The sequence below is a fragment of the Gymnoscopelus braueri genome (assembly GCF_963280865.1).
Source record: "Gymnoscopelus braueri genome assembly, chromosome: 20".
NCBI classification, from domain to species: domain Eukaryota; kingdom Metazoa; phylum Chordata; class Actinopteri; order Myctophiformes; family Myctophidae; genus Gymnoscopelus; species Gymnoscopelus braueri.
Genome location: NC_137622.1, coordinates 22,956,703 through 22,983,584, shown reverse-complemented (window position 1 = coordinate 22,983,584; position 26,882 = coordinate 22,956,703). Strand labels below are relative to the sequence as shown.

Genomic DNA, 26,882 nt, shown 5'->3' with positions numbered 1-26,882 from the left:
ACACAAATTAACACAACACCACATGTCATCAACAAATACAAACATTATATGTACAAAAGAGATGGGGAAATGACATGCATCTTCCCTTTTGGGGGTGCGTTCGAAAATACAGCACTGAGCGCACTGGCCAATACAAACTAATAGGCGAGTGTGCTCCGGTGCGTAATTTTCGAACGCGCCCTTGGTCTCCTGAGTCCAGTACACACACACATCACATTTATACACAAAAGAGGCACTGGTATCTGTGCTAGGCAACCAGCATGCTACAATCACACTGGTTCTGTGGCACTACAGTACATAGTGTTTGTCCACTAGGTGTCAGAAGAGTATGTCATAACAGTGGTTTTCCACTGACCTTCTCACAAAGTGAGAGCACTGTTCCTGCTTGAATCACTGCTACTTGCTCTTCATTACGGAGATTCTATGGACAACACCACAAGCTACTGTTAGTATCAGGGTCAAAGGTCAAACACAAGATAACAGATTGATCTCCTAGATTTCCATTTGCAGTCTATTTTAACTCACCCCATTGTCTCCCAGGATATCCAATTTCTTCATCAGTTCAGGAATGACCACATCCTACATAGGTTCAAATCCACACATCCCATGTTACTCACTGACTGAGGAGTCTAGGTCAGGTCAGGTCAAGCAAGCTAGAGTCTGACTTGTAAAGCTGCTTTTATGTTTACTGTGTACATTTGATGTGTTGTGTGATGGACAGTGAGTGATTGTGCACATGTGCATGTATATTATTTGTATTGTGGATATTTGTATTGTGGAATGAATATCTTTTTTAGCTGCAATTTGTGGAAAACTGTATGAAAAATAATTTCACCCAGATCTTTTACACCTGAAACTTGTGATGTGTGACGATATTTGAAGTAGAATAGTATTCAATTTATTGAGGGCAAGAATTAACACATTTAATGAATAAGACTAATAGCGGAAACACTTTTGATCCGTGAGTTCAGGTAATCTGTTCTCTTATCTTACAGTATATATCTTATCAGATTTTTTTTGTCACTATTTTGCTGAATGTATCTTTGTTTCATGTGAGTATGTGTCACCTTGACCCCCTCCTGCTGACAGTAGACCTGCAGGGCACTGTTGCTGTTTTCAGGGAAGGCAGACATGTGGAGGTTGAGGGCCGGAGATCTGCGCTCCCTCTCCTGTAGAGAAGATAGGGACATGTTACACAAGTCTCTTTCTCTCTCGCTCTCTCTCACACACAATACAAAGGTTTTTCCTTGGTGAAATGTAAGTCTATTACAGTGGTTCCAAAACGGTTTGTCAAAGCACATTGGTGAGACAAGTCTAGGTGTGCCTTGGAATTTATGATTTTTTTCAATATCAGTACTTTGTGCGCACTCATTTCCCAATACAGAGGCAAATTCTATACCCTAATGTATTTCAACCTGATGTCGCTATTTGGGGCATCTTAATTATATGTTTAAAAAATCCTTTTAATTTTCTTTCACCAAATGTGTCCCAAAACAGCAAAAATAGGCTATCTACAAGCTCACAACGCGTCTCTGAGCTTGCAGATTGTCCATTTTCCCTAGGAGTACAGGTGTGCCCTGGACATTTTTAATTGCCCATTGGTGTGCCTTGGACACAAAAAGTTTGAAAGCCACTGCTCTTGTGCAATGTATTATAAATGGTGGTCTGCAGTGACGGAATGAGCACGACACGTAATGAGGATTGGGAAGTGGGTGATTGTAGGATGAAATGTACTCACATGGTCAGGATCTGCCGAAATGAGATACAGTAGGTGGAAATGCACGGTTTTAAACGGGAGATGCAAACCAAAGCAGTTGGATTTGGAACACACATGCTAAAACTCAAGATAACGATGAATGTGGGAACACTGTCACTGTAAATGCTCACTGTAAACGCTGTTCTGTCCAGGGATTCAGTTAGAGCAGCAACATAGATATAGAATAGTATAGTACAGATTTTTATAGATATAGATATAGAGATATAGATAGATATAGATATGAGATAAACTGTAGGTGATGTGAATTTTAATTACCTATTGAACCGATTGATAAATACCTGTTGTCAAGCTTCTATGTGTGCACTTATTGAACCAAAATGTTACGGATATGACAGCTTTTCATTGCTGCAATTAACTATAATTGCTGTAAAACAGATATAATCCAAATGAAATGGCAGACATATGAGATATGATGGTCAATTGAGAACAACTACGTATACTGTTGCATGTGCATTGACTGTAAACATGGGAAACATTTAAAAATGAAGAAAAAACACATGCAAGGATGTGAGGCACAAAATGAACAGATAGATATGGGTTGCATGGTGAACTTAAATACATTTTTATTCCATTAAAATTATATTCATCTTCATCTCAACATAAAATTAAAAAGTAAAAAAAACAACACATTCCAGTTCAGTTGAGGGGGTTGTGTGTGTATGTGTGCAGGCAGATGACATGCTACAGGAGCAACTGTGGTTACATACAGTGAAAAACTGACATGTTTGCATGTGTCTATGTCTATGCATTGACCATATGCACTCGGCAGCCACTTTGCTCGTCCGTCATACTCGGAAACAAAACGGTTTCTGTATTGATATGGTCAAAGTGTCTATTTGTCTGATTGGTCACTGTATGTAGGTCCTGCGTCTGGAGGTGTGATTGTTGGTGTCACCCCCTGGTGACAGCTTGATGGGGGTACACTCTCTTACTTCCAGCTCCAGCACCCTGAACTCCAACAGCTCATTCTGGTCCCGGGCATCTTGGACCTCCGCATGCAGCCGAGATTCTGCCTGCTGCAATGCACTCATCTGCGCACACGCACACACACACACACACACACACACACACACACACACACACACACACACACACAGACAGAATGGGCTTAAGAAGGAAATACCACAGTCCTATCTGAGCTCTTCCTGAACTCCGTAATGTGTCCTTGGTGGTGTTGTTTTCTCTCCATTGGGAAGCACATTGGATCAACTCCTGTTGTTTTTAAGTGTGCTATATAAATAAAGGTGACGTGACTATTTCCTCCTAACTTAACTAATGATCATTGGGTATTATTATCATATATGGAGGAAGAAGTTCTTCAATAAGTGTTAAAACAGTAAGTGTTAAAATGCTCTTATTCTGTGAAAACACTCCACAGTTCATTAAGAATTCTAGGTTGGGACCTTTGGACCACCCGATTCATACATATTTCATATTCTGCTGCTACTTGCACAATAGACTCAGGTACTCTGTCATTATTCTTATTTTATTTATTTATTGAACACACACTTTATGTATATTTGATATTGTTTTGTTATTTGACATTTTCCTTTTCCCTCTATAATTTTTTTCACCAAAGCATAACTCTGTGTGAGGATGGGGACCTCGGGAACACACTGATTTTCCCTGCTGAAAGCAACCAAACTGTCTTATCACGGTTTAAAATTTGGTGCTGACCTATATTATTGATATTAATGTAATGGGAGGTATGGTTTTGATATGTAAGAAGTCTGATTCTATGTATCCGTTTGACAGAGCACAAATTCATAGGGAAGACATCTTTGCACATTTCCAACCACGGCAGGTGGTCTAAACTCTAGAGGAGTAATGTCGACTCCATACATTAATGAAAAAGTGAAAAAGTACCAAAATTGTGGCACTGACTTTAATTAAAAGTGTATTCAGTGCCAAATAAGCTGATAAAAAGTTCTGACCTATTAACTGTCGGTAGCAATTATTTAGAAAAGTTGTAAAAATATTGCACCACTAAAAGCTTTTGTGTTGATGATGAGAACCTACCTTTTCAAGGAGTTCTTGGTTAGTCCTGAGAAGGTACTGCTTCTCCTCAATCCATTTGGAGTCCTGCCATCAGAACCACATAAGCACAAAGCCATCATGTAAAACACTCAAAGACACGCATCAAATAAGAGGGAAGGAAGGGAAATTGTGAGAGACAACACTGTGTACCATTAGATGCACAAAGAACCCAAACTCGCAGGAATGAATGAGTGTAATAAGTATAACCGAAATAAACAAAACCATCTACGGTATACCACTCGTGCATGCAGACAAAGACACAAGCAAACGGGGACAGAATGGCAATAACTCAAGTTTATTGATCCACAGGAGAGACAGTCCACTACCGTGATTACAGATGAGTGAGAGCTCCATTCGCAGTCATTCAGTGTTCACATAAACAGAAGAACAGAAGACCAGCACTCTGGGGTTAACAAAACAGTGGTGCAGACAGTGATGCATCAAGCCACAGAGGAACAGGCGACATGCAGTGAACATGCAGTGACAAGCCAAAGTGCAAACTCATTCAGAACCAAGGAAGGAGATATGAACTTAAATATAATTAACATTCCTCATTATTAATTTATAAACTCTCATTAAAGTGCTCTACAGCAGGATCTCTTATAATATTATTAACTTAGAAATGCAAAAGCTTCTATATTACAGGTATATTACATGCACAGTAACACACTCAAATAATTTTTGCTTGATTCTCAGTCAAACTGATTTATCATGAACTTTTGTTCGACATGAATGAATTGAAAAGTAGTTGGTACAACTACAACTACAACTACAGTACAATACGAAAAAATTGCATCATATAATTTTTTTGTGGAAATAGATCAAATTGGATTCGGTCTCCTGTTGAACTGCTGAATTTAAAAACCCAGAAAGAAAAAGAAACCCACAAGGAGAAAGAAATGGGTGTGTGAGGAGCATGCAGGCGCAGGGTTGTGACATCGTGAAGGCAGGAAATTACATCACAGGATTCTGCAGCACACCCTGTCGGCATAGTGCCAGGCCAGGAGCAGAGCGGCCAGACAGACAAGGAGCAGGGCCAATGAGAATGGCAGCGAGGACGTCTTTGTTACCTGCCCCCTCTCCACCAGGGCCTTCTCCAGGTCGGCCATCTTGGCCAGGCAGCTGTTCAGTTCTGCCTGCAGCTGCTCGCGCGTCTGTAGGAGGGTCAATATTAACCAATCAGGGAGCCATTGTGGAAATCGGCAAGGCAACAAGTAACAGTGGGACAGACGATGCCTGGTGTCACTCTATGTGGTGGTACAAGCTCGCAAGCTGCATTGTGAGCTTGTAGATCAGCTATTTTCAGCTATTTTCAGTGTGTGACACTGGTGTGCGCAACTAAGTATAAATCTGGCTTAAAGGTAAAGGTATACAGGAAGTGTGCATGATACTAATCGCTGCATTTAAAGCTTGTTGTAAGAGAAATGCTGCATAGTTAAAGGATCGGCTTACAGTGCACAAAACACTTTATGGTGTAAATGGGGTGGAGTCAGAAGGTCACACCTGATAAAGACACAGGTTAGCAGTGAGTGTACTCACCCTGGCCTCCCTCTCAGCGTCCAGAGAGCCCCCCGCCTGCTCCTGCAGGAGGGCATAGGCACGCTGGAGAGCCTGGTACTCCCTGGTGAGCTGGCGGAAACGCAGCTCTGACTCCTCGCGAGACACCTGAGGAAAAAAGGATGGAGGAGGTCAGAGCACTCACACACATACACTGCATTTGAGACTGGATTTGTTTACCATAACCCTTTCATGACCTCCACCTCCTACACACACAATTCTTTTACAAACATAATAAAATGAATGAATACGAATAAAATGAATCCAAACAGAGGGATTCCCTTACATCTTCAAGGTCTTCCTCTGGCGTGGCAGGGGTGCGGTCTGTCAGGTCAGTGTTATAGGAGGTCAGAGAGGAGGTCTCAGAATCTATCGACTCCTCATCAAATCCAAAATATGTCTCCACAACATGCCTCTATGAGAGAAGAGAAAATAAAAAGACAATCGAACAAGTTAAACACGTCGCAATGCGGCACATTGTGAGCTTGCAGATCGTCTATTTCCGCCGAAGACATTTCGGCAAAGAGATTTGGTGTAGACTCGAGGACCCGGGTCAACGAAGTATACGAGTATAAGTGGTTAACAGTGGAATAAATACAGAAAAGCCCACACACCCTCACACACAGTGTCACCGCTTACCAAAACACCCACCAACAGGTGCTGCTAAAGTCTATTACTCATTCTAAAACGGATCATTCCAGTCCTGGATTCTAATTGGCAGAGTCGTGTTGTAAAATACTCGCCAACGTCTTGTTTACAGTACAATATTCGTAATGTTCCATGGATGTATTACTGATTTAGTTTTTCCTATGACAAGGTAAGAGGAGTGCTTCTTTTCATCCTGTGTATGTGCAAGGTTTTACAAATCACTTTAAAACAAGGCAGATACCGTGACACGTAGCCTAGAGTACCTTCCAAGCATTTGCACATCAACGTCCTTGTTTGTACAGGCATTCACAGGGACTACGTTCTTGTACAAATTATTATTGTAGTGAAATTAAATTAGTTATTAAAAATTGCTTTAATTCTGATAAGTCTATGATTTTCATGTTGCTGTACCTGGTAACCATTTTAGAAAACCAATAAGCCGTGGTAATGTGATTTTAGAACAGCCAAGAGGGTCAGAAGTGCGTTGTGCGTCCTTATGCCTCTCAGCCTAAAATCCAGGGTAAACCACAGCCTCTTGTGGCTCATTGCTTTAATAACACTTAAATAAAGAAAACATACATCAAGCATCCAACAAAAACATCACATTATTTCTAATCCTGAAGTTGATGCTGTCAACTCTCTCAGTCCAACTTCTTTCTCAAATGTTCTTCTCTCAATAAAAATGCAAACAAGATAAATGCAAACAAGATCCACACACAGGCCTGACACACACTCTCCTCTTTTGGTTCAACATTTCATAAAACTGGTCTTCATTCAACAGGCATTTTAATATTATTATTGAACATGACCAAACCAACCAAATGGTCCACCAGTCCAGGTTTTTAGGTGTACTACATACTGTACATATCCTGTGCTTACCATCGTGTTTATAGGTCATCTCCTGGCAGCCAGAGAAGTAGAGGCAGACCAGCGCACACAGGCAGATGAAGGAGGAAAAATAGAGGATGAGGAGGATGTACTCCGACATACTGCACTACACACCCCAATGCCAATCTATACAGGAGCTGTGCACCACAGCTCTACCATGCACGGACCTATGCCAGCAGATCTATACAACGCACAACAACCCTTGAATGCTAAGTTGAGAGGCACGCCTGTCCAGCCAGTCAAACACCCACCACATCCACACTCACGAACAGTGAAAAAATCTGATCCTTCAAGAAATTAGAAGACTCAAGATGATTTCTGGCTCTCGTTGGATAGACTGTATGTCAAGTCTTTAAATTGTTAAGCTGCCTCCAGGTAGAAGGCACAGATCTCAAAAAAAGATGGAGAGCTCGAGAATGACTGGATCCCATAAACGATGGAGAGGAAAAAATAGTGTGTTGCATGTTCAGTCTCCTCCTCTCCTAGCAACATCACTGACAAACTCCCCTGATGAACCAGCCCAATTCACGCACGCACGCACACACACACACGCACACGCACACGCACACACACACACACACACACACAGTAGTTCCAAACTTAAATACTCAAGGCACAATGCAACAACAATAATGCTGACAGAATTAAGCACGTTCACCCAGTTCTTGGAGGGTTGTGTGTGTGCGCGTGCGCGTATCTCAGTAAGTTTGGTGAACAGGTGCTCTCAATTGTGAAGGATGTTGTCGTCTCTTGAGCCCAATTACACAGACACGCACACAAGCAAGCAAACACATACGCACACTAATTAACTAACTAGAGCATCAGCACACCCCAGGTAGGGTGGTTGCTATGTGACAACACCACTGGAGTAACTGTGTGTTTGCAAACACAAACACACACACACACACACACACACACACACACTGTAAGAGAAGAGACAGAACTCAGATCTTTACAGGACCTGAAAATTATATATTTTACACATGTATTAATGTATTTTAATGTGCATCATCATGTGCACAGCCATAGCCACACGGACAAACACACACACACACACACACACACACTTACTTTAGATATTTTGAGAGGTTTCCTTTTGTTCTTTTTGCTGATCACCAATCGGTCACGTTCCTAAAGAGAAACATACAGAGGAGAAACATACACAATTTTAAGGAGAAACAGAGGTTTCACCACACTATTCTGGGCATGTCGTTACAGCCGAACATTCTCAAAAATAGCTTCGGCCCATTTTAATGTATATACAACGCATCGCGTTATTGAGAGCAACCACTTTCAACCTGGTGGCCCTATTTTAGGCATGTCATTAATAGCTTGTGAGCTTGTAAATCAATGTTTGCCTTGAATACAGGTGTGCATTGAGATTTTGACTTGCCCATTGGTGTGCCTTGGGCACAAAACATTTGTGAACGGAAGAGAGGGATGAGTTCAGAGCCCATTATTGGCTGGAAATGTACAAAAAACTTTTTTGTCATGTCTGTGAAATAGCTGACCTGCGTGAGTTCGTCGATGATGCCACGTTGCTCGGTAACCTGTAGCTTGAGGAACTCCACTTCCTGTTCCTCGTGCGCGTGGCTTAGATCTGTCAGAGAGCTGGGACGCTTCAGCTGAGGCTGATGGGATTGCTGCTGAGACTGGTGCCGAGAGGAGGCGGCCTTCTCCTTCTGTGTGTGTGTGTGTGTGTGTGTGTGTGTGTGTGTGTGTGTGTGTGTGTGTGTGTGTGTGTGTGTGTGTGTGTGTGTGTGTGTGTGTGTGTGTGTGTGTGTGTGTGTGTGTTTAAGAGAGAGAGAGAGAGACATCCGATTATTTTCTGATTATTATTATTGTAAGAAAAATAGAGTCCACACACTGGATCATGTGCCAAAGTTTAAAATGTATTTTCTACCACCATTGCTTGTTTATGCTACAAGCACCGCTGGACCGATCAGCGGGAAACTTTGCACGCACTATCCACCCAATTTTCTTTTTCTTCAAATCGCCCAGTTATAGCGCCACTTTGTCCAAACCTCTCGCAACTCTGTATAAATGATCTCTGTAGTCATGTGATCTGTCACATTTCTCATATTACATTCCAAAAGGCTATGATTGGCTTTCAAAGTTTGTGGGGGTGGCCGTCTAGCACAAAATGCCACACATCATGCATGCAGCGCCTGATTGCTGGGAAACTCACATTCCCACTAAGCCAAGGAAGAACCTCCATCACAAATGTTTCAAATCTCCTCATGGTGGCGCTACAACAGCCCACTTCACGTTTTGCCCAATAACTCTTGAACCGTACTGTAGGTCATACAATCAACATCTTTTTTGGCCCTGGATTCCTTGGATAATGACGCAACTTATAGGCCCTGTTTGTGCCAACACAAACTTTTTGCTACTACTCCTACAGATTTTGTCCAAAACTCAAAAAACTGTACACATTATCTCTGGGGTCATATGATAACGATGTATGAGTTAGATTTTTCAGATCCCATTTCAAGTGGCTATGACCAAAGTTTGAGGGCCCTGGGGTAGGCAACCCGACCTAGCGGAGACCTGTGCTCCGAAGAGCACACTTCTCTAGTTAGTGTGGTTGCCCTAACAGGGCAACCAGACTATAGTAATCCTCACACTTTATTATTATTCTTTTTATTATTAATGGAGATAAACAATAGTTTAGATCGTCTCTCCTCCCACAGTTTATTTTTCCCAATTTAGTGCCATATGTCAAAATGACCGGCCTCACCGGGAATCGTGTGCTTGTATAAGGCTAAGAGATTGGTTGCATAGTTTTATTGATATTGATTTATTAGTGCATTAAATTTCCCCATCCACTTTAATGGAAAAGTGCAAAAACTCAAATTCAAGTATTTTTTTCTCAGAAACCGTAAGAGCTAGAGTTACCAGATTTGGAGGGGAGGTTCCTAATTTAGTCGGAAATTATTGATATAATAATTACACTAATCGGCCACATGGTGGCGCTATAACAGCCCCCTTTACGTTTTGGCCTATAACTCTTGAACCGTAGGTCGTAAAATCAAAATTTCTTTTTCCCTAGATTCCTTGGGTCATGACGCAACTCCCCATATAGGCCACGCCCATTTGCGTCAGGATAGATTTTCCGCCATTTTGAATTTTCTTCAAAACACACTTTTAGCTCCTCCTCCCATATATTTTGTCCAAATTTCACAAAAATTGGTACACATGATCTCTGGGCCCATGCGATAAACATATCCAAACGGCATTTTGATAGTCCTTACCGTTCGTCCGTAAATGGCTTCCAAAGTTAGTGGGAGGGGCCCGTTTTACCAAAAATGCTACAAATCACGAACGAAAAGTCCGGTCAATCCCAAATTTGAATCACATGTCGAGGGTGGTTTACTCAACGAATCCCCAAAATAATTTCCACTTTGACCCATAGAGGGCGCCACAAATGCCCAAAACGTAACCGTTTTATGCAAAAACAAGATTTTTGGGGGATCAATACTCTCAAAATGAAAAGCAGGTGATCTCAGGAGTTACAGGACGTTGTCATTGGCCCGCTACATTTGTGGGAGGGGCCTATTTATTTAGTGGGAGGGGCCTATTTCTTAAAATCAAAACGCCATGTATCACAAACGCAGGATCCAATCAGCACCAAATTCGAATGGCACGTCGCGCGGCCTCCGACGGTATTCCTCCAAGCGCATTCCTCAAGTCCCGGCGGCGCCGACCTGCGACCGGCGTCGGCGCAACCACACTTTGCAATTTCCCAGAATTGCGACCCGTCTAGTTATTATTAATCTCATGATTATCAGCATTAATCTAATTTCTTCAAACAACCAGTCTTACTTTCTCTGTGTTCAAAATCTCAATGACAAAAAAAATAATACTTACACTTGAACTCCTTGTACCCCATTTTGGTTCAATAAAACAGAAATATCTGTGTATCTGTGCTAGGGCTAGAAACTGGGACTTCTCACTACTTAAAGACAGAGCCAAGTAAAGGCTACAGAGGAAAGGAGAGTACGGTAGTAAGGAAAAGCCTGTCAAGGCTGGTGGCCCAAGTGAAATTTTTTTTTATTTTTTTTGTGCTAAAGTATACTTTTAGCACAATAAGTATGTTAATTGTCAATTTGAACTTTTGTCAAAGCATACTAACAGTGCATTTTTTGCCAAAATATATTTAGCAAATATAATCAGAGTGCATTCAAAAATATATTTCTACAATGCACTTAAATGTCAACATGAATTAATTTGTCATTTAGCACATTTGTTAAAAGTGTACTAAACTAAAAATATATATTTAATTAAATAAAAATGTACTTTTCAAAAGTCTATTCATATAATGTTTAATATTTGTTTAACTTAGTACATTTAATGTTAAATATATTTTAAATTATTATATTTTAAGTGCTTTTATAGTATATTCATAGCAAATTATCCTCAATATGCACTTAATTTAAGATATACTATAATATGCTTATTAAAAGTATACTTTTCACAAAAACTATTTTAAAATATGTTCAAGTATATATTTTTGTAAGTATGTTAATGCCTATTTTATTAAAGTTTCACTTAAGTACTACTTCGTAAAAGTACAATTTTCATCAGTGTATTTATAGTATAAGGCTGAAAAAATATACTGAAAAAGGCATTATACTTAAAGTTTGCTTTAGTATACTTTTTAAGTATACTATTTATGAATATGTTCCCGGATGCTATTAGTAATATACTTCTTAACATTATACTTGTAATATACTTGTTTTAAAGTGCATTCAATATATATTTATACAAAGCACATTAAATACAAACATAAATTAATTTGTAATTTAGCATTTAAAAAAAAAAGTTTACTAATGAGCTTTGTAAAAAATACATTTTGAATGCACTTTAAAACAAGTATATTACAAGTATAATTTAAAGAAGTACATTACTCCTGGATGCTATTAGTAATATACTTCTTAACATTATACTTGTAATATACTTGTTTTAAAGTGCATTTAATATATATTTCTACAAAGCACATTAGTAAACTTAAAAAGAAATGTGCTAAATTACAATTTAATTTATGTTAGTATTTAATGTGCTTTGTAGAAATATATATTGAATGCACTTTAAAACAAGTATATTACAAGTGTAATGTTAAGAAGTATATTACTAATAGCATCCGGGAACATATTCATAAATAGTATACTTAAAAAGTATACTAAAGCAAACTTTAAGTATAATGCCTTTTTCAGTATATTTTTTCAGCCTTATACTATAAATGCACTGAAGAAAAGTGTACTTTTAGGAAGTAGTACTTAAGTGAAACTTCAATAAAATAGACATTAACATACTTACAAAAATATATACTTGAACATATTTTAAATAGTTTTTGTGAAAAGTATACTTTTAATAAGCATATTATAGTATATCTTAAAATAAATGCATATTGAGGATAATCTACTATAAATATACTGTAAGCACATATACTATAATCATTTAAAATATATTTAACATTAAATGTACTTAAGTTAAACAAAAATTAAACATTATATGAATACACTTTTGAAAAGCACATTTTTATTTAATCAAATATACATATATATATACTTTAATTACAATACTTACAGTATCTGAAGTACACTTTTGCTGATGTCATTAAAGTATACTATCATTACATTTATGGTGGCTAGAGGAAGTCCATTTCCCAGCATGCGCCCCAGTGCGTGCTGGGAAATGTGTGTTATTGTTCCTATTTGTGTTATTATTTGAATATGGGAATGCGTAGTGGGGTTATGCTATGGGTCATTGAGTTTAGTGTTTTGTTGTGGTGCTATTTGGTGATTTATGGTATTTTATGTAATTTGTTAGTAAAACCATGAATTAAATGTCTGTTTGTTTAGTCAGTCTCTCTCCCCTTTTCCCATCCTTACATATAATGTGAGTGTGTTGTTGATGGTTGCGAGAGTTGTCATGGCTCTTACAGACAACTAAACCACAAGCCTCCACGTTACATTGCAAAAAATATTAAATTTCATTTCCCAGAAGTATATTGAATATACTCATTTGTACTTTTTATAAAATTCAATTTAAATGATGTTGTTTGGAAACATTTAAGTTGTACTTAATATACTAAAAGTTGCACTAAAGATATGCTAAACAATATACTTTTATGTACTTTTGCCCCCCAAAAAATACAATTTAATTACAAATATACTTATAGTATCTGAAGTACAGTTTTGCTGATGTCATTAAAGTGTACTATCATTCAATTTATAGTGTATTACCAATACATATCAAGTACAAAATAAATAAATATAGAGTACATAGCAATTATGCTTAAAATATACTTTCAATGTTCTTAATTAACTAACTGTGTACATTTAGTTAAATTAAGTTGTAGTTGAAATACATTATTATTACATTATTATTACATTATTATTACATTGAAAGTATATTTTAGCACATTTGGATTGTAGTTTAATTACTTTATTATTACATTGATAGTATACTTGAAACTATTAAAAGTATACTTCACATTCATTTATTTTATACTCCAAGTATATTTGTAATACATTGATTGTATATTTTAAGCATAATTGCTATATACTCTATATATATTTATTTAGTACTTGATATGTATTTGTAATGCACTATAAATGTAATGATAGTATACTTCAGCAATTGTACTTCAGATAAGTACATTTGTAATTAAATTGTATTTTTTTGGGGGGGGAAAGTACATAAAAGTATATTAAAGATATGTTTTAGCATATCTTTAGTTCAACTTTTAATATACTAAGTACTACTTAAGTCTTTCCAAAATAAGACAATTTAAATGTAATTTATAAAAAGTACAAAAATAGTATATTAAGTATACTTCTGAAAAATATATTTAGTATATTTCTTTTTCACTTGGGGGGTCTCTCTCACCATCTCTGCGTTTAGTCGGCTCAGGTTCTTGAGTTTCTCCTCCATGCGCTGCAGTGTGTGCAGGTGGTCATCGTTCTTCTTGGACAGTCTCTTGTTCTTCTCAAACATGGGCTTCATCTGGCTCTCCGCCTCCCGCACCCGCTTCACCTGCAACACAGCAGAGGGAATGGAAGAAAAAGTTATCTCAGGTGATTATTATTATCTCACCCTTGGTGGATGAGACGTAAGGGCAAAACAGCCATCATGTGACTATGGTCAATTTTCCAGTTCTTGATGAAGATCCTTGCGATCGAAACTTTGAACTAAGCAATATACAATGGAGATTATTTCTGCCAGTGTGTGGTGTGGACCTTATTTTATGTACTGTTGTTTGTCCTGCACCTGGGCACTAGGATGTGCGTGCACTAGTTTGTCCTGCACCTGGGTAATAGGATGTGCGTGCACTATCCTTTCTTTGCAATTTTCCAGTTCTAGCATATTGATTTTCCAGGTCTAGCGCATTGACGAGATAAAGATCGGTTGGGACACCAAAAATCGACCGCGGTCTATGGATTGGTCCTCGCAAGCATAGACATACAGTACAATGTACAAGAATGTGCATGTTATTTTCCCCCACATAGATCTGACTCTGGCATCTACTTTCCTATGCGTGTCCATAGGGTGTGTGCGTGCACACAGGTCTATAATGCATGTACAGTGCATTCACGCGCAGTTCTCACCAGTTCGTTCCTCTCGTCAGCCAAGAGGGCGTTCCTGTCCTCCAACTTTCTGATGACGCTGTGCAGCTCCGCCATCTTCAGCTGGAAGCGCCTCCCATCTCGCTCCTCTACCTCCTGGGGGGGAGGAGGGGGCAGAGGGGAGGCGGTGGAGGAGGAGGAGGAACACAACAACTGAAATAGAGGGAGTGCATGCAAATGGGCGGAGGAGGAGGAGTTGGACGGGGAAGAGGAGTTCACGAGATGGAGGAGGACGAGTTGGTTTCAACGGTGTGTGCATTGTGTATGTGTGTGTGTGTGTGTGTGTGTGTGTGTGTGTGTGTGTGTGTGTGTGTGTGTGTGTGTGTGTGTCAAAGCATGTTTTGTTTTGCTTTGCGTGCATGTGCAGGTTTTGCGTGCATATGAACTACATGTGTCTGTCTCATTGTTTGTGTGCATGTGCTCAAATCCATGCATGCATGAATGTGTTGTGTGTATGTATGTATGTACGCATGTATGTTTTACATCAATGTGTACACTACACAGCATGTCTACGACGTGCATGAGCATTCCACGGATTCCCTGTGCAAATGGTGCTTATCCACATGCACAATATGGAGACGCTTCTGTTAAATGCCTAAATTGCTTCTGTCTTGATGTTTGATTATACGTGGAGGCTGATGTGTAGTAGCATATTATGTATAGTGTGTATATTGGCGTATGGTATGTTAATGTGTGTTTGAAGCAATGCACACACTAGGGCTGTAACGATTAACTCAACTCATGAGTCAATACAATTCACTATTTTGTTTTAACAACATTTTATTCCAGATAAATGATGGTTCTTATGATTACTTTTATTATTTCTCAGACAAAAACTAGAAAAATACTGTATTTTATTCATTTTATATATCAGAATAGTTCAGGTTATGGTTAACGTTGGTGTCGTACATCGGAAATAGCAGATCTACAAGCTTGTACTGTAGATCTGCCCCAAAATAAACAAAGCATGGTTTGAGCTGTGTGACTCCGTCAGAGTCTGCGAGCAGACATGTTGCTCCACCAGATCATAAATATCTCAACAGTATTTATGCTCCGGCCAATAATTGTACACAGAGCACTGCTGCATTTATAACTTTACAGCTAAAGCCTAATTTATACTTCATAGTACGATGGTATTGCATGCCCAAACAAAACAAGTGCGTGCTGTGAACAAGCGTACACAAAACTAGACGACGCACTTAAAAAGAGCATCGAGTTTCATCTCTCAATTCAACGGTTTGAATCGTCACACATTTGCGCCAATAATGAACTGTCTTGCTAACAACTTTAACTGTCATCATTACATACCTAGCATACACACATGCACATGTATGCATTTTTGTTTTTGAACTTTTAAATGTACCTGGTTGTTAAGCAGGTCTGGGGTGTCCCCTAGCCCAGGCACAGCCTCTCTCTTGGGGCTGCCGTGGTTGTATCTCTCGGCTTCCCGGACTTGTCCCAGCTGTTCGTCCAGGGCCTCTTTCTGAAGCTGGAGCTTCTGGGCGTAACCGGCCTGTGCCCCCAGCTCTCTCTCCAGCGCACACACCACCCGGTCCTTCCCCTTCAACTCATCCATCTAAAAAGACAAATAACGGGGGGGGGGGGGTAGTTGTAGAGGGAAAGAGTGGTGGTTATGGTGCTGTATGGAAAGAATTGATTGAGTTTCCGAATCAGGAAGATTTGGATCGATTCTGAATCTTTTACATCTGTGTTACAGATCACATCTGACAGCTATTTCCCACCAAGAGGAAATACGCAGCAGTTTGGGGAAGATCGGGGCAAAATTGATTAAATCACAAAAAAAGGTTTTGCAGCGACAGTGAGAGCAGAGTCTTTACCGATTCAAGTTCTGCACAATTTCTTGTACAAACATTCGTTATGGGTATAAAACGCTTTTAATCCTCCATTTCATTCGACTCCCTTTCCATTCAATCTAGTTTTCTCCAGTTTAAACTACAATATTAAATACATATTGTACCTCTGCTATTAATAATTCATGAAGCGTTGTTCCTGGCCTGAGTTTACATGGCTTCCTCTGCAACTGTCCCCGTTTCCCTTGCCTTTGTTCTTTCGCTCCTGGTATTTCCTGCATTCCTCATAAAGTCTAGTTTTATTTACATGGAATTTAAGCTTACTAGGTTGAATATATAGAAAATAAACAATGTCCTTCCTTCAGCATCTCCTAGATATCAACAATGTTTTTATATTGAGACCTTGATCTTATAGTTGCCTTGCATAATATAGTTAATGGGTAACTCAAATTGTCATATACTGTAGAACTGTATCTAGGGAGACAAGCAAATAGTGAGATAAAAGCCCGTGTGGGACAGACACTACACTAATTTACCACCTACTTGTACAGTAGGTCAGTGAGATAAACGCACCCTGCACCCAGAGTATGACGTGAGAGCAATATGGCCACCATGAGAATACAGCAGGTGCCAGTGTGATGATGTCACGTAATGCCAAGGGATGTGCAGTTTACGTAGAGTCTGACTCCAGCAGCAGTTTGAAGTCTCACCAGTCGTCGGATGTCTCTCTCACAGTCCCTCTTGATGCGATGCACCTCATCCTGGTGCTGCTGGTACGCCGTGCGGAGATCGGCCGCCTTGGCCTTGTCCGCTTGCAGGGTATTGGCCAGCGCCTCCTCTGCCTGCTTCCTGGCTGTTTTCTGTTCGTGGACCTGAAAGAGAACACACACACACACACACACACATAAACATAGGGCATCTATCATTATTAACACTGTTTGAAGGCATTCAGCCTGTTTATCTTCAAGGTTACAATGAAACAATAGGCTGGCACAGAGAACTCTCCATACTGCTTCCTGTTTTTCAATAACAAAGTAGCGTAACGTCCGTACAGTGCACACTACACAGACAAACGCACACACACACACATTCTCAAATACTTCTCTGGCTGACTAAAGGCAAATTTTATGCGTCCACGACGCAGTGTGTATTTAATGACCCCGCCGTGACGCCGTCTGCAACACTGCCTCCACTTTTGCCGCTTTCTTTATTACGACCTCATCCATTTGTTGTGAGAAAACGTTTGATCCTGAACTGCACTCTGGTGGATGTATTGCTTCAGATCCACGCCAACGTGGAGTATGTGAGCAGTGACCGCTAAATTGTTTGAAACCGACGTATTTATTTTCGTACGTAATGGGAGCGAGCATAAATGAGCGAGCATAAATCATTTACAGAATGGGCAACCAGCCACACACATACACACAAACTCATAACACATACACAGTTTCTCACCTGTGCATTCACACTCCCACACGTTTTTGCCAAGACAACTATATGGACATGAAGTGGAACTCCACTCAAATAACCCATTAAAACCGGGAAAGCATGTCATTTTAGATTTTTGCGTTGGCTATTCAAAAATAGCAGATATACAATACTTCTACATCTGCTATTTTTGAACACTTTTGAAAAATGTGAAAAAATAAAAAAATGAAAAAGTTGAAGAACTACTGATTTAGAAGGCATTTGTAGAATCGGCCTCAGATCTTAATGGGATAACACACAAAATCCCACCCACACGCACCAACATCCTTTGCAGACACTTTATACCTCCTGTTGCAGTTTGAGCCTCTCCCCGTCGAAGGCCCTGCGGGCCTCCTCCCGGGCCTCACAGAGGAGGGCGGTCTTCAGCTTGTCTGCCGCCCCGTCCCTGAGGGCGAACACCAGGCCCTGGAGCCTCTGTACCTCCGTGTCTCGGATCTTGACGGCCCGCGCTAGCTCAGCCTCGTGCTGGCGGGCCAGGGTCTCACGGGCGGCCGCCGCCTCACGGAGCTTCTCCTCGTGGAGTTTGGCACGCAGGTCGGTGATCGCTACGGCGTGCTTGTGCTGCTCCAGCTCGCGTGCCTGCCGCTGCTCTTGGAGCCTTTCGCGCAGCTTACACACCTGGTGGGGGTTTGAAAAGTATGGTTTAAGGTAAGTTTAGACTTTGCTGAATCACAGTGGCCCTCATTTATCAACGCGGTGCAGCCCAAATAATGGGCGTAGGGCGAGATCACCGCACCTTTCCGCATTTATCAATATATCCTGACGTGGGCTTCATCCTACCATACGCTGAGATCTCACGTCTGGTCGAGACCAGTTGTTGACGTTGGCTGCGCCCGTTTATTCCATTCTAGACCTGCGGAGCAGCATTGTCTGACTGTCTGACAGGCATCTGGACACATAATCCACTCCTAAATGTATATCTACACACTAATAATTAATCCCTGTGAAAATATAACATTTTATAAAGTAATTTAAACAAACTGCTTTAATAGTCATTCAGTTGCATTGGCTATTTTAAAATAGCAGATCTGCAAGCTCAAAAACGGGTCGCATCGCGACACGTTGTGAGCTTGTAGATCTGCTATTTTCAAAATATACGAGCGCTTTTGCGTCGGGACTCGGGAGTCCCGCGGTCGGGACTGCCGACGATCTTTTCATGGACAGTGAGGTGTACAAACTTACAGTAGCTTGTCCTATGTTATGGAGTTATGTCATAGAGAGTTATATAGGCTACAACCTGGCTGGGTTAAGGATATAAACCCGACGCTCCAATCTCTTATTAACGTGGCGGACCGAAACCACTGCCGCCCGTCCGAGTCTCACGGGGAATATCCTACATGACTGCTTGTGCACTGCTCGGTATGGGTTAAATAAATTAATATACAAACGTATTCCATTCATGGCGATGTGATTGGTATCATAATATGTCATTCATGTAGGCTACAAGCCTACGTGACAAAGATTGTACCGCTACGGTACGGATTACAATACATGAAAAACACAGCTGGGCGTGTGTGTGAGTGAGTGAGTGAGTGAGTGAGTGAGTGAGTGAGTGAGTGAGTGAGTGAGTGAGTGAGTGAGTGAGTGAGTGAGTGAGTGAGTGAGTGAGTGAGTGAGTGAGTGAGTGAGTGAGTGTGTGTGTGTGAGTGAGTGAGTGAGTGAGAGAGAGAGAGAGAGAGAGAGAGAGAGAGAGAGGGGGGGGCGTGTGCGTGTGTGGCGAGGCAGGCGGGGGAAACTCTTTCTCATTGGCTTTTGATGTCTTTGGTCGTATTCTGGTCTTTCTTCATGTCGTAAAATCGGGGCGTTTTGAGAATATTTAAGGGCGTGTTATTTAAATGACGCTAGGTTCCAGCCGTGACATTTATCAAGCCTGGGACCAAATGTAGGCTCGGATCAGCTGTGTAGGATTCGTTGATAAATGTGACTTCGACGTTGGTGTACGGCCGAATATATGGAAAAATATAAGCCGGTTTATAAGCTGCGTTGATAAATGAGGGCCAGTGTTTTTCTCAGTTTTGTGTTGAAGAGTGCCTTAGCCTTAAATATGCCAGCAGCAAGACAGTATTATGTACAAGGGGCATCGCTCTCGTGATACTGTTTCACCAACAATGCCATAGTCTGAGCCATTATCATAGTATTCATCATCATTGTCTCCTTTCTCCTCTTCCTCACTAGGGCCAAACCGATATATCAGTTTATATTATAATTTTTTTTTCCTCCATGATGTATAGATGTTTGTGAATAAGACATATACACACACAACACATCACCTACAGAAAACATACACAGGGCTGAATAGAATAGTTATATTTTTTTATAAACACAAGTTAAATGTTCTCATAAAGAAACTTTAATACAATCTAAATTGTTCTAAATTGATTAGAAAGTTTAGCACTTTTTGACGAAATAAAACATCGGTCAAAACATCAGTAATTGGTGGTCTAGGACTCTCTAAAAATTGGGATTGGCATTGGACCCATAAATCTAGCATCGGTCGGGCTCTGATCACCTTGCTCCTCTCCTGCTGCAGCTCCATCTGGCTGTCCATCAGCTTGCTCCTCAGCTCCTCGTTGGCAACCTGCGCCGGGTCCACCATCGCCTCGGCTCTCTCCGGCTTCCTGCCCTTCTTAGGGGGTGGGGCCGAGGGGGGTGTGGTCGATGACATAGCACTCTGACCGACCAATCAGGACAGACATAGAGCAGTGGCTTTGGAGGAAACGGGGGTCAGAGTCAATCGCTGCTCTTCCTCCCTGCACGGATTATCCCACATATTACCTTCATCGTCATCATCGTCATCTTCTGCGTCATCCTACATCATTGCTCGAGGGCCCTGAAGGTTCCTTTGAGAGAGACAGGGCAAACATAAGACACAAAGACAAAACGGTGAGTCAGGGTTAAAAACTGGGTTAAGACAAAACTACATTCAGCGTGACACCTCTGCACAACACCCCAGGCCTAAACTATTATGACACATTATATTCTGGGAAGAACAGTCTATTTTGGGGACCAACATTCACACAGTCTATCCTTCCTCACTGTCTTCTCTCTCACTCTCACACTCACACACACACAAAGAGCACTGCCAGCACTCTTGACCATTTATCACAATTCACAATTCCTCTCCTTGACTCGTGTTTAGAGGCTCCACAGTGCATGAAAACGTGCCTGGTCACAATGGTCTCTTCTTCCCCTTCTCTCTCTCCGTCCCTCTAGAAAGAATTACCCCTCTCTCTACGATGTTTTCCTACATCCTTTCACCAGCAAATCCCTCATTTTGGTCTGTTTGCACAAGGAATGAAGTTCTGATCACTAGTCAGTTCACATACAGTAACACAAACCTCTACTACTTTATGTACAGGCCCAGAGCAGATTCTCCACCAGTAGAACTCACAATATTGTAGTGGCTGCGGAGAGCATTTATGAGTGCTTAAACACATGAACAGCTGGAAAAAAAGGAATAAGACTGTCATCTCTCTTCACTTCCCGACCAGTTTTAAATTACCTCTTTTAATAGATTTACATCTCATCCACTGGTTTTGTCTGAGACAATGGCCTCTGGATATTATTATTTGTTAGTTAGTTATTGATATTATGTTATTTTCCTTTTTTTTAACCTTTTCTTTTCATATCATATCCAGTATTATTGTTCTTGTCGTGTTGTGTTGATCTTATACTGAATTTCTCCCACAGGATCAATAAAAGGTCTGTCTATCTATACATCCATCTATCAGTCTTGCAGACCTTGCCAGACTAGTCATTTTGCTGCTTGTACCTGTAGTGACAAATAAACCTCTTTGATTCTTGATTCTAGTTTGAGGAGTTTTAGTCAAGTTGGATTCAGCAGTGGAATCTGTACAGCTGGTACTAAAAATGGATACAAGGGTGGGCCTCATGAAATGGGACAACCCATCACCACAAGAACACTGGCCATTATTTCCTCAGCCTCTGTATCTGTATTAGCCAAACAAGAGTGGATGATGCCACAGCTTAAATGCTTTAGTGGGATGGGTATGAAACACTTAACTTAATGATGTGAAGACAGGGAGGTCTTATGTCTCTGCGCAATTGGATTAACCAGACAAAAACTAAATCACGCATGCTTACAATCAGCTGTTTCTTTTTCAGTTGAAGCAAGATTGCAGTGACATTGGTAATGGTAGCCTTATACCTGTGCCACTGAGACACAAATTCATCACCCTGGCTCATCATGATTTGTGTGCGTGGGAATTCATTTTAAACAAGCTTAGTGCTTTTATGAGTTATCCAGTTTAGTAGACCTTGTATTGTGAATTGTACTTCCATATACTGTTTCTCATGTCTTACTAAATAAAGTACATAAATCAATCAACGGAATATAAAAGGAAGTGGACTGGTTTTATAACTAACTCCCTGGAATAAAAACAGAAACTGCGGGTTCCATTGTAACCTTGTCTAGTCTTTCTGTTGACTATTAAATAAATAATGCATAAAAACAAAGGAGCCAAGGAGCTGAGGCATTACAACCGCAGGCACTTCCATCTTTTCCCACAAACACATGCACTACTCATATATTGCACACCGACTCACTCATACAATACACACAGATGGCAGCAATAGTTACCACGGCAACCGTCGCTTCAAAGACTCCATCCCTCCCACAGTAGATGGTGATGGGGAAGGAAAAGGAGGAAAGAGCACTTCGGATGATTTGAGACACGTGTATGCTCAAACACACATGCACCAATAGCACAACATTACACATCTGATTTTTTTTTTTTTTTTTACAAATGTGCACACTCTTCATTTGAAAAGACCATGTGTGCGATTTCATCATCTGGCTCATCCATCTCTTAAGCTGGATTTATACTGTACATAGTTGGTCACTGGCGTTGTGCACTGAAAATAGCACATCTGTAAGCTTGTAGATCGGCTATTTTCTACCATTTGTGGAGCCTGTAGATCGCCTGATTTCGGGTATTAGAATAAGTGAGGCATTAGTCAAGGTTGAGAGAGAGATAGAAATGTACTGTTGCCACTGGGGGGTGTATACAATTCCAAGGTGGCCTTCTACCACGCCGTCTTAAAGAGTGAACTCAGTCCACACGGGGGGAATGAACAGACAGAACAGGAGCAGGGACAGAGTCAATGGAAAGGCAAAAGGAAATGACAGCTAAAAAAAGAAAATCAGCATTAGCCCAGGAAAGGCCAGAAGGGGGCAGCAACAGTCAGAGACCCCCCACCCCCACTCTGGCCTACATTCTCTCCACTTCACCCCCACCCCTCCATCCTCCCTGCTAGCTGGTAGGATTGACGTCACAGACCACTTGGAATCAGTGATCTCACTCCCATTCACAAACAGAGACACACACACGGAGAGAGTGACACGGAGGGATCCTTCATATTGAAAAAGCACAGACAGACATGTATGCAATCTAAATTACACACACACACACACACACACACACACACACACACACACACACACACACACACACACACACACACACACACACACACACACACACACACACACACACACACACACACACACACACACACACACACACACACACACACACACACACACACACACACACAGTGTACTGCATTATGCAATTTGCACACAATTGTTTGGGGGATATTTTTCTCATCGCAGCATGTTTTGGCATGCCTCTCTGCCACTGTGATAACCAGGTGTTCCTAAGCTGAAGAAGAGGCTGAGGAACGTACATGGACATGAGAACGCTAGGAGGAGGCGTGGATGCTCAGTCTCGCAACATCTGGCCTTACTGTGAAGTATATTGTCAATGGAAAGAAATAAGACCAAAAACTTTCAGAACAGAACAAGACAAAAAAATGTATCTTTGATTAAACAAAATTGTATAGAGCCATGGCCCATTAGTTTAAAAGGCTTGTGGTGCCATGCTGGTGTGGCACATCAAAAATAGGCAATCTACAAGCTCACAACACATTGTGATCTTGTAGTGTTGTGACTTGTAGCCATTGTGACCGGTGCGCAGCCAAACATATATCAGGCTTAAGAATTAACTCATCTCTTGGAATTATCAGATAAATCTGCTGAATCAATCTTTGCCTGATAGAGCAGAGAAATATGGAAAGGCAAGTGCACGCAGTCTGCGCACATACACACACACACAGGACGCATCCTGGAAGCACATGTTCCTATGTTGGGAGGCAGTAGCTAACTTTATGGTCCATTGCAAACAAGGAATGTTAATACGGGAAACTGGACGTTTTATAGGGGCATGGAGAATCTAATAAGCACCTTTCATGTCCACAGAAGCAAACAAAAGCCAGCGTAGGTCACATCACTAACCTTTCATCCGCTCATAGTATTTCTACTTTACTTCTTAACGGCAAGTAGGCCTACAACCTTTTGAGTGCCCTGTAAAGATGACAGGGGACTGATTCCACAATTCAGTCATCCAATCATCCAGGTTTAGAGATTACTGTATGAGTCTATATTCATAGCTTTCTATTTAATACAGTGACTCGCCAAATTATGACAGTTTATTCCCAGTTGTGAAAGGGGAAATGGAGCAAGAGACAGTACTTTAGTACACCTTTAAGGCCTATTAAAACGTCACACGGTATTTGCCAATCCCAGTCTTCCCACATTGTTAAAGAACCCAAAATTCCCACAGGACCATAAGGCACATAAAAGTTAGAACACATGTCAGGAGGCTCTCGGGTGGCGCAGTGGTAAAGTGCCTGCCCATTACCGCAGAGGTTGTGGGTTCGAATCCACCGTGGCGGAACACAATTGGCCCGTGTTCGGGGGAGGGAAGGTGATAATTGTCACTTCACTTAATCCTACGGACCTCAGCTAAACAAGACACTATGGAAACACAAATCAGGAGGAGGAAATGGAACTGGATAGGTCACACACTTCGAAGACATGATAGATCAATCACAAAACATGCTCTAACATGGAACCCGCAAGGCAGGAGGAAGAGAGGAAGGCCTAGAGTCACCTGATGAAGAACCACAGAGCAGGAGATGAAGGCGCAAGGGCTGTCATGGCAACAACTGGAGCGGAGGCCCTCGGAGGGCCCAAGACCGAAGGGGATGGAGGCATTTTATCAATAATAAAGCTTTGTTTATATAGCACCTTTCGAAACAAAGTTACAAAGTGCTTCACAGAGATACAATACACCATCAATGGCCTATGTTCCTCAGGGAAGGCCTAAGAGAAGAAGAGTAATCCTACGGGCTGGAGGCGGCGCCTGTCAGCAGGGAGTGTTGAGTGGGAGGAGTAGGACGAAGGCTCTACGAGTCTACGTCCTCCCGGTGGGGGATCCTCACTGGTAGGCGAGTCAGCGGGATACAACACAGAAATGTGTGTGGGTAGGAATCAATTGGCATAACGACTAAACACATGTCTTTTAAGGCCAGCCTAGGGTGATACCAACCCTAAAGAGCAAGTTAAACAAGTCTTACGCCTAAATAATTTGCCTAGTCTTACAGTACCTGGATCCACAGAGAATTCAGGCTCAAGAGTAAGCCTGCTACCTGTAATGATGAGGTGGCATTTTGTTACCGTGTCCAACAGAACAGGGTGTATCAAAGTAACTCAAAAAATATTTGCAGGCTTCACAGGGGAGTGATCTGAAATTACACAAATCCAAAACTCTTCCCACTGTCTCCAGACTCTCCACATGGTATTGTTTACAAACTGACCTGACCACAGACCACCAATGGATGAAGAAATAGTTCCATTATTTCGTTATGTTTAACGTTAGTGAAACTAGCCTGGGCGTAAATCACAAGCTTCATCACAATAAAAAAACTTTGCCATGGTACAATAACAATTCGATTCACTGATCAACAATCAATATGAGACGATATATTATGTAACAACAATAATGCGTCTAATAATGTGCAATCATTGCTATGGATAGCAGGTTACTAGGTGTGCAGTTTACTAGGTGTCCAATTAAAAGGTAGGGTAAGTGATTTTTTGGTTAAAACTAAAAGTTTGTTGTTAAAGGAGAATACCGGACAAATTAAGTGTTGTCTTTGATGTCTCGTTACTCACCGACCGACGTGAAAAGTGGCGTTCTTTCCAGAACCTGGCAACTCGTGTTGCCAGGTTCTGGAAACAAGCAACCAGTGTTAACTCGTTCGCCATTAACGGTGGCCTCGCAGGAAATTTCAACGCATGTTTGACTATCATGAGACTCCACAATGACTAGCAGTAGAGAGAAAAACAACTTTGCCTCGGTTATAATAGACGAATCTCCCTAACCCACGCGCTCCCATTCTGACAACGGAGGGGGTTTAAAAAATTACGACACGGGAATCTATGGAAAAAAAGAACGCCACTTTTCACGTCGGTCGGTGAGTAACGAGACATCAAAGACAACACTTAATTTGTCCGGTATTCTCCTTTAAACATTAGAGCCGATTCGCCATGCTGGCTTGTAGTGGACATTTTTGTCAAAATTCTGTTTTTGACATACAAAATGAGAAGACAAACACATGAAGAGCTAGCCCTTAATGTGGTCATTAGTGAACTAGTGTACTAGTAGACTCCTAATGTGCCATAATGTCATAGTAAATCAGTGTCATACATATTCTGATGAAAACCTGGAGACTGACATTCAATAATTGGGTCAAAATAAGAACATGTGTAATGGTGTGTAAAAAAGAAAATCTAAAATTTACCATGGACCAGGCCAAGTCTTGCCACGGACACATTTGTGTTTGTTCAGTAACAGGGGTCTCCCTGTCTCTCTAAATAAACAGAAAAGAACTGGAGAGACGGGGAGACCCATGTTACTGAACAAACTATGAATATAGAGCTATTTAACAACACTTATTTTAACAAAATCACTTACTGCACCTTTAATGGTCAAGAGAATCATCATTGAGAATCAGTTAGAATCATCATTCAACATACCTGGGTAAGAGATTTGGATGGTTAAGAATATTTGATGCATCTCGAGTTGACTTCTCAATTTTTTTCTCTTAACAGAAAATTAAGAGAACTATTACTCAGTAACAATGCAAGCTGGGAACAACGCATGTTGGGAATGCAAGCCC

General features: G+C 41.0%; 1 protein-coding gene across 1 annotated transcript in view; it reads right to left on the bottom strand.

Annotated features, from left to right (window-relative positions):
• jakmip1 (janus kinase and microtubule interacting protein 1) overlaps positions 1-26,882 on the bottom strand; it is a 38,631-nt gene that overhangs the window by 6,841 nt on the left and 4,908 nt on the right. The window contains exons 2-17 of the mRNA XM_080417052.1: positions 20,347-20,677; positions 18,123-18,455; positions 17,060-17,221; positions 15,902-16,114; positions 14,521-14,691; positions 13,802-13,948; positions 8,419-8,589; positions 7,979-8,038; positions 5,658-5,786; positions 5,354-5,479; positions 4,885-4,968; positions 3,797-3,859; positions 2,710-2,808; positions 1,068-1,169; positions 526-579; positions 356-421 (exon numbers count right to left, since the gene is read on the bottom strand). Of these exons, the coding sequence (XP_080273178.1) occupies positions 356-421; positions 526-579; positions 1,068-1,169; positions 2,710-2,808; positions 3,797-3,859; positions 4,885-4,968; positions 5,354-5,479; positions 5,658-5,786; positions 7,979-8,038; positions 8,419-8,589; positions 13,802-13,948; positions 14,521-14,691; positions 15,902-16,114; positions 17,060-17,221; positions 18,123-18,455; positions 20,347-20,502 (2,136 nt within the window). The 5' untranslated portion in view covers positions 20,503-20,677. The remainder of the gene's footprint in view (positions 1-355; positions 422-525; positions 580-1,067; positions 1,170-2,709; positions 2,809-3,796; positions 3,860-4,884; positions 4,969-5,353; positions 5,480-5,657; positions 5,787-7,978; positions 8,039-8,418; positions 8,590-13,801; positions 13,949-14,520; positions 14,692-15,901; positions 16,115-17,059; positions 17,222-18,122; positions 18,456-20,346; positions 20,678-26,882) is intronic.